This window comes from Elephantulus edwardii, unplaced genomic scaffold, assembly GCF_000299155.1.
Source record: "Elephantulus edwardii isolate Elephantulus edwardi_28Jun2011 unplaced genomic scaffold, EleEdw1.0 scaffold00145, whole genome shotgun sequence".
Classification (NCBI taxonomy): Eukaryota; Metazoa; Chordata; class Mammalia; order Macroscelidea; family Macroscelididae; genus Elephantulus; species Elephantulus edwardii.
In genome coordinates, this window is record NW_006399895.1 from 7,110,825 (window position 1) to 7,123,933 (window position 13,109).

Consider the following 13,109-nt stretch of genomic DNA (forward strand, 5'->3'; position numbering starts at 1 on the left):
AAACAAGTCCACAAGATCCTGAATTTAAAAATGGTTTCAAGAATAGGTTTGAGTCACTAATGATTGAAAACCAGATCAGTTATTGGGTAATATGAAGGATATAATCTAGGAAGACATAAAAAGTTCATTACAAAGATGGGAGGTGGGGGGTAAGACCAAAAAGAGTGTCATAAGAGATTCTGAAATTGCACTAGAATGTCAAGAAGCCAAAACACAGGGAAGAAATAGTAATGTAAAGAAATGAGCAGAAGATTTCAAAGGCCAGCTAAAGAAGGCAAAGCATTGTAATGAAATGTGCAAAGAGGTATTGTCAGACAATGAAAAGGAGATGAACTTACTTGGCATTTCTCAATTTGAAAAAAACCTGAAAAACAAATTCAAGCTGTTTCTTCAGTTGTTGTGCCCCTGTCAGGTTAGAACTAACTCATAGCAGACTCTCCAGCGGATTTTTAGAAGCAGTTAATTGTGTGAGAGGAGATTGTGCATACTTCTCCGGGGGAGCAGCTGGTGAATTTGAACTGTGTGCCTTTGAGATTTCAGTGAAGCTTCTTACTCCTAACCACCAGAGCTCCCTTCCTCTTCAATATTGTTTCCTTATTCAGGATCTTTTTGCTTTCTATGTGTAATTAGTGATTACTTTTTTTATCTCTTTGAAGAATAATCATGATATTGGCATTACGTTATATCTGTAGATTTTTTTTTTTTAATGTATGAGCATTTTAAATTCTTCCATTTAGGTAGGTCTCTTAGGGAGCTGTGGTGACTTAATGATAAAAGGCTGCACTGCAATCCCAGAAGTACATGATTTGAATCCATCAACTCCTTGGGAGAAGGATGAATAGTCTCTTCTTGTGCAGTTAACTGCCTCTGAAAAATCTGCTGGAAGGTCAGCTATGAGTTGGTTCTGACTTGATGGCACATAGCACTAACAACTTGTGTTTTCTTTAGTCTTTTTAACCCCGGTTAAGATTTATTCCTAAATATTTCATCTTTTACTGTAAACAGTATTGTTTTCTTTTTCTTAGAGTTCTTTGTCACTGTAGAGGAGTCTGACTTATATATGTTCATATTGTATCCTGCCTTTTGCTGAATTGGCATTTAGATCCAATACTTTTCTTCTCGAGTCTTTAGGATTTTCTGTATTCTCAAGACTGGAGGAAAATACCACTTGCAAATAGGGATAATTTTTAAAAAAAAATTTAATTGTGATTGTAACGAACATTTACAGAGAAGTTAGATTTTCATTCATCCGTTGTTGTATATTTTACAACCTCTCCCTTCTGTCCCTCTCCCCCAGTTCACAGGTTTTGGTTTTTGTTTGGTTTTTTTTTTTTTTAAATATTCATTCATTGTTACACAGTTACCTATCTCCTCCTCCTTGTCTTTGCAATGATATACCTCTTATTCTGAGCTGTTGTGGTATGCATAACATCTAATCATATATTCCTTTCTTTCATCTGTTCCGGTGGAACGGTCTTATCTATCCACTGTTATCCTATTATCCTCTCAACCCCCCATGTCAGATCTGCTTTATAACTGTGGTGCTATACAGTATTTGTCCTTTTGTGACTGAGATATTTCATTTAGCATCATGTGCTCCAGGGTTATCTGTATTGTGTAATGTTTTATTGGTTCTTTGTTTTTCGGTGCTGTGTTTTCCATTGTATGAATATACTATAGTTTTCTATCCATTCATTTGTTGATGGGCATTTGGGCTGCATCTATATCTTTGTTATTATATGTAATGCAGCAATAAACATGGGTGTACATATATCTCTTTGGATGGCTATTCTGGGTTCTTTAGGGTATATATTCCCATTAGTGGCATTGCTAGATCAAAGGGTATTTCTCTTTCCAACTTTTTGAGAAAGTGCCAGACCACCTTCCATAGTGTTTGTACCATTTCACACTCCCATCAGCAGTGAATAAGTGTTCCAATCTCTCCACAAGCTTGCCAGCATTTATTTGCTGCTCTATTGAACTTTGCTCCTCTTACTGGGGTGAAATGATATCTCATAGTTGTTTTTATTTGCATCTCTCTGATAGCTAGGGATTTTGAACTTTTCTTCGTGTGTGTTTGCTATCTGAATGTCATCTTTGGTGAAATATCTATTCATATCCTATGCCCTTTTTCTTATTGAGGTGCTGGAGCAATCTATACATTTTAGATATGAGTCCCTTATAAGTCATTATCAAATATTTTTTCCTAATCTATGGGTTTCCTTTTTTCCCTGTTAAAGAAGTTTTGTTTTTTTTTTTTTATACGCATGGGGATTTAATTCTTAGTAGGTCCCATTCATCTATTTTATTCTCCCCTGGTTATAGGCTTTTCATTATGCTTGGAATACTGTTCATACTGTGGATTAGGGCTTCTGGAGTTCATCCAAGCTTTTCTCTAATGAAATTAATAGTGGTTGGTTTTACTCCTAGGTCCTTGTTCCGCCTTGAGTTGGTATATATATATGCCGTAAAGTGTGAGTCTTCCTTGAGTTTTCTACAGATGGTGTTCCTATTTTGCCATCAGTATTTTTTACAAAGGCTGTCGTTTCCCCACTTACCTGATTTCATCTCCTTGTCAAAAAATCAGTTGAGCATGGGAAGATGAGCTGATTTCTGGTTTTTCGGTACTTTTCATTTATTCTCTGTGTTGTAACTGTACCAGTACCATGCTGTCTTGACCACCGCAGTTGTGTATTATGATTTGAAATCAGGGAGTGAGTTTATTTGCTACCTCTTTTATTCTCTTTTTTACGATTGCTTTGCTTAGTTTGGATCTCTTTCCATTCCAAATAGAATTTAAAATTACCTTTTCCATCTTGTTGAAGAATATCACTGGTATCTGTATTGGGATCGCATTGATCTTGTAGATTACTTTTGGCAGAAGAGTTATTTTCATGATATTGAGTCTTCCAATCCATGAGTACAGTATATTCTTCCATTTCTGAAGGTCCCTTTTTGTTTCTCTAGTAATGTTTTGTAATTTTCTTTGTATAGGTCTTTTGTGTCTCTAGTTAGATTTGCTCCCAAGTATTTAATCTTGTGATTAGCTATTATGATGGGTATTGTTTTTCTTAGCTCATTTTCTGTGTTCTCTTTGTCACTGTAGAGAAATGCAACTGATTTTTGTATATTGTTATTATATCCTGCTACTTTGCTGAATTGATCAACTATGTCCAGTACTTTTCTCCCTGAGTCTTTAGGGTTTTCTAAGTATACTATCATATCATCTGCAGGTAGAGCTAGCTTTACCTCCTCTTTGCCAATTTGGAATCCTCTTATTTCCTTCTTTTGTCTTACCACTCTAAGACTTTAAATACAATATTAAATAAGGGAGGTGATAAAATGGACATCTTTGTCTAATTGCTATTTTCAAAGGGAATGCCTTTAATCTCTCTCCATTGAGGACAGTGTTGACTCTTGAGTTTGCATGTGTACTTTTCACTTTGTTGAGGAAATTCCCTTCTATTCATATTTTGCTGAGTGTTATAAACAGGAAAAAGTATTGGATTTTGTCAAAGACTTTTCCTGCATCAATTGATAGGATCATGTGATTCTTGTTCTTTGTTTTGTTAATGTGATGAATTACATTGTTTTTCTTATGTTTAACCATCCTTGAATATGTGTTATGAATCCCACTTGGTAATGGTGAATTATTTTTTGATCTACTGTTGTATTCTCTTGGCCGGGATTTTATTGAGGATTTTTTCATCCATATTTATGAGAGATATTGGTTTGTAGTTTTCTATTTTGGTGGTGTCTTTATGTGACTTTGGTATCAAAGATATGTTTGATATAGAATGAGTCTGGGAGAAGTCTCTCTTTTTTTCTCTTTTTCTGAAATACTTTATGTCGAATTGGTGACAATTCTTCTCTGAGTGTTTGATAAATTCACTAGTAAAACCATCTGGTCTTAAATTTATTTTTTAATTTTAAGTTGTTTTATTTCTTCTTTTGTGAAGAATTTTTCAGATATTCTGCTTCAGTCTGTGTTGGTTTTGGTAGATTGTGAGTTTCTAAGTAATTATCCATTTCTTCTAGGTTTGAAGTATAGTTCAAAAATCCATTTTTTTTGAAGTATAGTTCAAAAATCCATTTCTTCTAGGTTTGAGTATAGTTTTTAATTTGTGAGTTTCTAAGTAATTATCCGTTACCTCTAAGTTTTCATACTTGTTTGAGTACAGTTTTTCATGATATTCCATTTTTACCTTGTTTCAGTTGGTTCTGTTGTGACATTGCCCTTTTCATCTCTTATCTAGCTTATTTTTGTCTTTTCATTCTTTCCTTTGTTTTGCTAATGGTTTTTCAAGTTTTTTTACCTTTTTTAAGAAACAACTTCTGATCTTGTTGATTGTTTCAATTGTTTTTCTGCTTTCTATTTAATTTGTTTATGCTCAGGGTACAGGCCTGGTTTCTTTGAAAATTCATTTGGGGTCTTTGTAAACTCGTGGTCTTAAAGGGGGTGAGTCCTTGGCTTTTTTCATCTGTGCTCCTTTCTAGGCCAATGAGAGCCCAGGGTGCAGGCTTGGTTTCTTTGAAAATTAATTTGAGTTCTTGGGCCTATGGCCCTCAGGCTTGGTTTTTATTTGTCTTTGAAATGAACATTTTCCTAAGTGGTACAGCACTTTTATGTCTTTTTTTCCATATTGAGGTAACCCAGCATTCTGTGATACTGAATGGTGTGCCATAATGCCATAATGATTACACGTGGTTGACAATGTTTGGTAGAGCTCACTGATTAAAAACGACAGGAGTGGCATCAATTTCCTAAACATGCCTGTGGAAATTCTATGAACTTAGGAGGAGGACAGTAGTTCTTTAGTGTTGGTGCTAGATGGCACTTAACAACAACATAAAACACCATAGCACTTGTCTCCATTTTGGAGTTTGATGAAGTGGCTGGAGTCTGTAAAATGGTGATCTTGTTTTGGTTGAGAATCTGTGTGAATTGTTTGGGTGGGGTTTTTTTTTGTTTGTTTTTTTGTTTTAGCCTCTTGTTTAGTCAACAAGACCTGGGGGGGGGGGTCCCTTATATTTAAAAGTTGGGCCTGAGGGATTTTATTTTAATCCCTTGTTACTATATTTTGGAGGAACATTCTTCTGAGTTGTACAGGACTCTGGACTCTGGCCAATTTGGCGTGATGAAGTAATCTGGGTTTGCTGTGACACTGAAACTTGTGCCATTTGAGTTTCAAATGATATTACGGAACAACTCTGTCATAGGTGTGCCAAATGCCATAATGGCTACCCATCATGGACAATGTTTGGTGGAGCTCCCAGATTGATTCAAGTTTGGAAGTAGGAGTGGCATCCACTTCCTAAACCACATGCATCAGGAAACTATGAACTTAGAGAAAGGAAGATAGTTATAGACAGGCTTCAGGCCTTTTGTTCATAGGGGTGCTATGAGTCATGCTTGGCCTGTGACAATAAACAACAACGATTTTTATAATTTCATTTCTTTTAGAGGTTGATGGGTTTTCTTGCTGTTCTTTTTCAGCTTGCTGAAGATGTTGGGCTAGAGTCAATCATAGTTTTTTTCTTTTTGATATGATTGTTTATTGGTATAAATTGTCCTGTGGTTACTACTATGGTTTTCCAGAGGTTTTGGTAAGTTGTATTTTCATTATCATTTGTTTCAAGAAATATTTTTTTTTTCTTACTAGAGACCATTTTACATTCTCTTTGTCAATTTAAGTGCTATTTCTGTCTGTCTTTCCCCCCACCTTCCAGTACAGTATTAAATATGAGTAGTTGTAAAAGACGTCCTTATCTGATTCCATTTCATAAGGAGGAATGCCTTCAGTCTCTCTACTTTGACGGTGATGTCGGCAATTTGGTCTGTATGTTTTTAACTATGTTAGGAAGTTTCCCCTTTATTCCTGTTTTGTTGTGTGTTTTTATGAAGAAATTGTGTTGTACTTTATCAAATGCCATTTCTACTTCAGTTGATAAGTTCATGTAGTTTTGTTCTTTGTTTTATTGATATGATGGATTACACTTGATTATTTTTCTAACATTCACTCATGTATCCTTGCCATGAATTTCAGTTGATCATGATGCATGATGTTTTAAAATGTTGAATTCTATTGACTAAGATTTTGTTGAGATTTTTTGCATCAGTGTTCATGAGGTATTGTATAATTTTCATTACCTGATTTCAGTATCAGGGAAATGCTTGCTTCACAGAATGAATTTGAGAGCATCCTGTTTTTTTCTATATTCTGAAATAGTTTAAGTAGAATTGAGGTCTTCTTGAATATTTGATAGAATTCACCAGAGAAGCCAATTGGGCCAGGACTTTTTTTTGTTGTTATTGGGAGAGTTTTTATGAACTGTTCAGTTTTAGGTAGTCAAGTTTCCAAAAATTTGTTCATTTCCTCTAAAACCTGGAGATCCTTTACCTTTTAAAAATCTATTATCTTGTTTTCTCCAGAAAAAAATAGATGTATTCACACAAAATGTTATACATTTCTTATTTCTGAGATTTACTGTCCCATATCCTTGGTTGTATTATTAAGAAATTCTGCTGTAGCACTTTTAATTTTTATTATTAGTTACTGATTTCAGTTTTACCAGTGGCTCCAGGGAAGAAAGGCAGTTTCCTTCCGTTTAATTTTTAGCCTTCCAAAACCTACTGCAGGGTTAGTTACGAGTTGGTTTTGACTTGAGGAATTGCATTAGTAGTTAGTAGTAATTTACAAAATCATTGTTTCTATGTACTATGTAGTATTCCATTTTGTGAATGTACCATAATTTCTCAGTCTGTTTGTTTGTGGTGAATAATGCTGCTCTGAACATTGGTATAAAAGTCTCCATTTAAGCCTCAGTCTCATTTTCTTGGGGTATAGTCCAAGCAATGGAATAGCTGGGTCATATGGAATTTCTGTGTTCTGGCTGATTTTTTTTTTCCTGGCTGATTTTATTAAAGAAATTACTGGGCTTTCTTTCCTACTCTGTTGTCTCTGCTAACACTTATTCAATATTTAACAATATGCAAATTTGTACTGAAAGATGTATGATGGCCACACTTGAAATACACTAGCTAGTGATCAAATCTGGGCATCCCTTAGAGATTGAAAGAATTTCACCACTGAAATACAGCTGCCCTTTAACGTACTTTAAACTTCAAATTTAATAAAAGTTACATTATGAGGCCTTTTGTAATTTTTCCAAAGGGATGCTTTAAAAATTTGTATTTTTCCATCAGATTTATTTAAGTGTTAAGTGCACAAGACAGTCACCATTGTATTTTGGATATTTGGGTTCACAGAAAAATTAACCAGTTCTGGAAAGTGATTTGAATGTGACTGTGAGACCCATCAAATTAAAATTTTTTTATATGAAAAAACCAAAATCTAACATAGTAATATTTATTCTAATAGTAGATATTTTTATTTTGTAGAACGAGATCGGAGTCGTAACTTACTGCCTTGTCTGGAGTCACATGGTGAGTCTGAAGGAAGTAAAAATTAGATATAAGAATTTCTGAATCCTGTGTTTCATTGCTTCAGTATTTGGTATTACTTAAAGTGACTCATAAAATTGACTAGTGTCATGTATCAGTACTTAGGTGACAAATTTCAGAAAATCAACTCTTCAACTTGATGGGCGACAACCCTTTTCAACCAAAAAGTAAGTGTTACTACCAGGACTTATATTAGTATGCATGGCTTTTGTACTGACATCTTTATTCAGTAGAATTGGTAAGAGGTAAGCGTTCAAAGTAAAAATACATGGTATTATCAAAGTAACAAATGCTGTAATAGAAAGAGTATACACTAAAAAAATGAGTAGAAATAGTGTTTCCTCACTATGTCAGAGACAACTACCATTATCAATTTATTATTCATAATCATATAATTTTTACATATATAATAAAGAGATTATTGCTAATTTAGATCATAATATGTATGCTGTTTTGTGCCTTAAAAAAAAAGTACTACTTACCAGTATTCCCTGGATAGGTCATTTCCTGTTATAAAAGAATGAGAAAGACCTTTGTATGCCATCTGGATATAAATTAATTTTGTCATTTGTAGAGGTGAATTAACCCAGCTGGTCAGGGGAGCTCTGGTGGTAAGGAGTTGCATTGCCCACACAGGCATGTGATTTGAATCCACCAGCTGCTCTGCAGGGAAAAAAGAGCCTTTTCCATGGGAGTTAAAGCATTTCAAAACCTTCTGTGTCAATTCTGATGCCATAGGTCAGCTGTGAGTCAGTTCTGACTGAACAATACATAACAACAACAAAAATAATATATACCTACTGTATCTAGTAAACTATTTATTGGAGAGGTATACTCTCAGAGAGCTTAATTTGTTCTTCATTTACAAGAAGCTTTATTTGAAGTTAAGCGTATCTATTCATTATCTACTGCTGATGTAATACAAAGTATCTTTCCTTAGCAGTTCAAGAGGTTATAAGTCCAGCACTTCTCTGTCAATTGTTGAGTAAGGTGCTTGTCTCATCAGCCTATGCTTTCTGGTTTCTTAGATATTAACATATATCTTGGCACTAGGCTTCCCATGAAACTGGGGGTTTCTCAGTTCAGGGACTGTAAATCCAAAGGATGTACTCTTCCTTTTAGTTCTTTTTTTTGCTAGTAGAGAGGCCGTTTTCTCCCCTGCTTGCTTCTCTTTCTTTTTATCTCTTAAAAGGTAAAAAGTGTGATTCAAGCAAGAATATGACTTAAGTTAGTGTGGAACTTGACTCAAGCATTCTTGTAAGTCAAGATACACCCCACACTAATCATCTCTCTTTAAGATCTAGAGGCTAGGCTTTGTAACACATTAAAAAATGGAGGGTAATTACATTCTATCACAAACTATAGGACAAACACCATATTACCAATCATGGCCTAGCCAAGTTGTCACATATTTTAGGAGAACATAATTCAGTGTCAACATTAAAATTAAGACACAGAGTTGAGATTCTATGAATTCATGAGTTTCATATAGTAGAATAAGAAGTTCTAATGAAAATAAGATTGGATAGTTTGTTGAGGAAATTATAATGGGTTCAAGAGTTGGTACGGGAAGGAACTTAATGTTTTGTTGAGTATCTCCTTGAAGTTAGATTACTGTATATGGTCTTTTCTTGAATTTCTCTAATACATCTATTTGGTAGATAATATACCCTCATTGTAGATAGTGAAAAATAGATTCAATTTTTCAATTATGTTTTCTGCCTGTTGCCTTTTATTCTTAGTTTATCTCTCTTTTACTAGTGTATTTCTTCTCACAGATAATGATTATATATAATTTTTATAAATAGTTATTCCAGCCATAGGACTAAAATTTAATTTGATTGATTTGACTCTCTAATTTTTTGTTTACTTTAAATAATTACTGTCATTTATTATCTGTTAGTCTCTTTTACTAGTGTAGGTCTCAGACAGTGATCTTACTGTTGTTACCATAATTGTTAAACTACATCTTAAATTTAATATTGTTTGTTGCAAAAAAATTTTTTCCCCTTCATTTTGAAAATAAGAGTTGATTCTCTTTTGAAAATTAGACAGTTCAAAAATGGCAGAACTATTTATGGAATGTGAGGAAGAAGAGTTGGAACCATGGCAGAAGAAAGTAAAAGAAGTTGAGGATGATGATGACGATGAGCCAATCTTTGTGGGAGAGATAACAAGTTCAAAACCAGCAATTTCAAGTAAGCCTATGTTTTCTGTGAAGCAAAGTTTTATTCGATAATATTTCTAATAGAAAAATTTATGATGTATATATTTTTTTTCTTTGTCAGTAGCTGGAAATTAGAGATCGGATGAGTAGGAACTTGACAAATTAGGGTTGGAATGTGATTGAGAATATGAGAAAAGTGAGAATTTATGTGTGAAGAGAGAAGTAGGTTAATATTATCTAGTGGCAAGGAGTTGGAGTCAGAAAATCAAAAGGGCCGAACTCGCTCAGCATTTCTTAAGCTCAAGGAACTGAAGAACAAATTCAAACCTCGAGTTGCTATCATCAAGGATGCTTTAGGCAGAATATTCAATGATCCAGGAAGTATTAAAAGAAGATGGAAAGAATATACTGAGTCACTGTATCAAAAGGAATTGGAAGACACAGAAGAATTTCATGAAACAACATAAGAGCAAGAGCCTCTGGTGATTAAGGAAGAAGTTCAACCTGCTTTGAAGGAATTAACAAAAAATAAGGCCCCAGGAATAGATGGTATACCAATTGACATATTTCAGCTAACAGATGCTGCACTGGATGTGCTCACCAAGTTGTGTCAAGAAATCTGGAGAACAAGCATTTGGCCAACGGACTGGAAGAGATCTATATTTGTTCCCATCCCAAAGAAGGGTGACCCAACAGAGTGTGGAAACTGTAGAATATCATTAATTTCACATGCAAGCAAGATTCTGCTGAAGATTATCCAAAAACGACTGGAACAACACATCAGCAGAGAAGTTCCAGAAGTCCAGGCTGGGTTTCAAAGGGGTCGTGGTAGGAGGGATATTGTAGCTGATGTTAGATGGATCTTAGCTGAAAGCAGGGAATACCAGAAGAATGTATATCTGTGTTTCATTGATTATGCGAAGGTGTTTGACTGTATGGATCATAACAAACTGTGGCTGGCTCTGAGAAGAATGGGAATCCCAGAACACTTGATCGTGCTAATGAGAAACCTGTGCTTGGACCAAGAGGCAGTCGTCAGAACAGAGCAAGGAAACACTGCATGGTTAAAAATTGGGAAAGGTGTACGCCAGGGATGTGTCCTGTCTCCATACCTTTTCAGCCTGTATGCAGAACAGATTATCTGGGAGGCTGGGCTCTATGAGGAGAAATGTGGGGTCAAGATTGGTGAAAGATCTGTCAACAATCTGCAATACGCAGATGACACAACCCTGCTTGCTGAAACTGAGGAGGACCTGAAGCGCTTGGTGCAGAGGGTCAAGGACTGCAGCCTCCAAAATGGATTGAGGCCCAATGTCAAGAAGACAAAGATTCTCATTACTGAACCAATTGGCAGCATCAGGATGGATGGTGAAGAGATTGAGATTGTTAACAACTTTAGTCTGCTTGGCTCCATGGTCAACACTCTTGGCACTAGCAGCCAGGAAATAAAAAAAAGTGTATTGCGATGGGAAAGTCTGCTGTTACGGACCTCTCCAAAGTACTGAAGAGCAATGGTGTCTCTGAATATCTGCCTAAAAGGAGTGTATGTGCCCTCAGGTACAGTGGCAATTAATGACAGCATGGTGCTATTCAAAGGCTGTTGATAAGTAAAGCAGTATATGCCAGTGAGGCCTGTCAAGTACAGATGCAGAATTTGATGCATTACTGATTCATGAATTGACATTGAAAGTCACTTTGAAATCTATTTTGAAGAAAAGATCTAAATGATGACTCATCCTCTCTCCCTCAGTAAGTGTTGTGTTTGTACCATCTTAGTCATTTAACCAACTGTTCTTATAGGCTCATTGTTGTGGACACATGCAGCGAAATGGATTTGATACAGTGATTGCAGCTCTGGGCTCGCTCAAGTGTGATAGGGATTTTAAGGATGGCATAGTATAGGACAGGATTCAGCTCTGTGTTCATAGGGTCGCTGTGAGTTGTCTGCTACTCAGTGGCATGTAACAACAATAACAACATACCTGAGATTTTAATTCCATTTGCAGGATTGAGTTGTTGACATTGAGTCGCAGACAACTTATAGCGACTCTGTGAACAAAAGACCCTGAGGCCTTTTTATTATTATCATTTCTCCAAGTTCATAGAGTTTCCATAGGCATATAGTTTAGGAAGCAGATGCCACTCCTGCTTCCAAATTGCCTGTCTTAAAATGGGGAGCTTTAGCAAACATCGTCCATGATTGGCAGTCATTCTGTCTTTGAAACCCCAGAGGTCGAAGATTCAGTATCACAGCAAACCCACATTACCTCAGCACAGCAACAGAAGAGTGCGGTACGAATTACAGGAAATGCTCCTCCAAAATACAGTAACAAGGGATTGAACTATATTCCCTCGGGCCTAACAGAAGGTCTTATTGACTCAACAAGAGGCTTAAAGAAAAAAACAACCAAACATTCCACAGTGACCCTCAACCAAAACAAGCAAGCTCATCTTACAGAGCCCAGTCGCTTCACCCAGTCTCCAAAATGGAGACAAGGGGTTGTCCTTAAATGCAGTGTCCTCCTCGAGGTCTTGTTGACTCTAAACAAGAGGCTTAAATGAAATAATCCACCCAGATCCTCAACCAAAAGAAGAGCATCATCATACAGAGTCTACCTGCTTCATCCAAGTCCAAAATGGAGACAAGGGCTTCGTGTTATATGTTAAGTGCCATGTATTACTGACCCTACAAACAAAAGATTTTAACCTTGTACTATAACTATTGTCCTTTCTCTAAGTTCATAGCGTTTCCACAGGCATGTTTAGGAAGTGGATGCCACTCCAATTTCCAAGCCTGTCTTAATCTGTGAGCTCTACCAAACATTGTCAACCATGTGTAACCATTAAGGCACTTGACCAGTGGAACAACATTCAGTATCACAGCAATCCAAGTTGCCCCAATACAGAGAAGTGACAGAACAGTGCTGTACCGCTTAGGAGTGTTCATTGCAAAACAATTAAAACCAGGCCTGAGGGCCACAGGCCCAAGGCCCCACATGAATTTTAAAACGCCAGAGGACTGCACGTCAGGCTCTCATTAGTTCCCTACAAAAGGCTTCTGGCCAGCCAAAAAAAAACCAAACAAACCCTGGCAAGTGGATACGGAGCTCAACTAATGGTCTTTTGAGGTTCCAGTGGGATTTGAAATCCTTGCTGCTCCTCTGACCAGAACTGGAGAAGCACAGGAAACATATTTGATCTTTTCTGAGACCCAAGGTGCCTGTTCCCTTCTCCTCACTCCCTTCAGTGCAGCATATTGCTCCTCCAGAAGCCTGTGGAGGGGGGCAGCCCCAGTGGCACCCTTCCCTGGAGACCCTTCTCAAAGACATTCTGAAATCTTGCCTGCTTGCAGCTGAGAGGAGTTGTGTGCAAGAATTCCAGACCTGACCAGAATTGAAGAAGCAGTTGGTGGCCCTCTTCCCCTCTGGAGACCAGAGACTGAAGCAGGATAGAGTTGTTGTTGTTGTTGTTGTTGTT

At 36.5% G+C, this 13,109-nt stretch overlaps 1 protein-coding gene across 1 annotated transcript in view; it reads left to right on the plus strand.

The window, feature by feature from the left end:
- LOC102870185 (zinc finger protein 280D-like) overlaps nucleotides 1–13,109 on the plus strand; it is a 124,209-nt gene that overhangs the window by 18,755 nt on the left and 92,345 nt on the right. Inside the window, 2 exon segments of the mRNA XM_006894532.1 lie at nucleotides 7,409–7,451; nucleotides 9,521–9,663. Coding sequence (XP_006894594.1) covers nucleotides 7,409–7,451; nucleotides 9,521–9,663 — 186 coding nt within the window.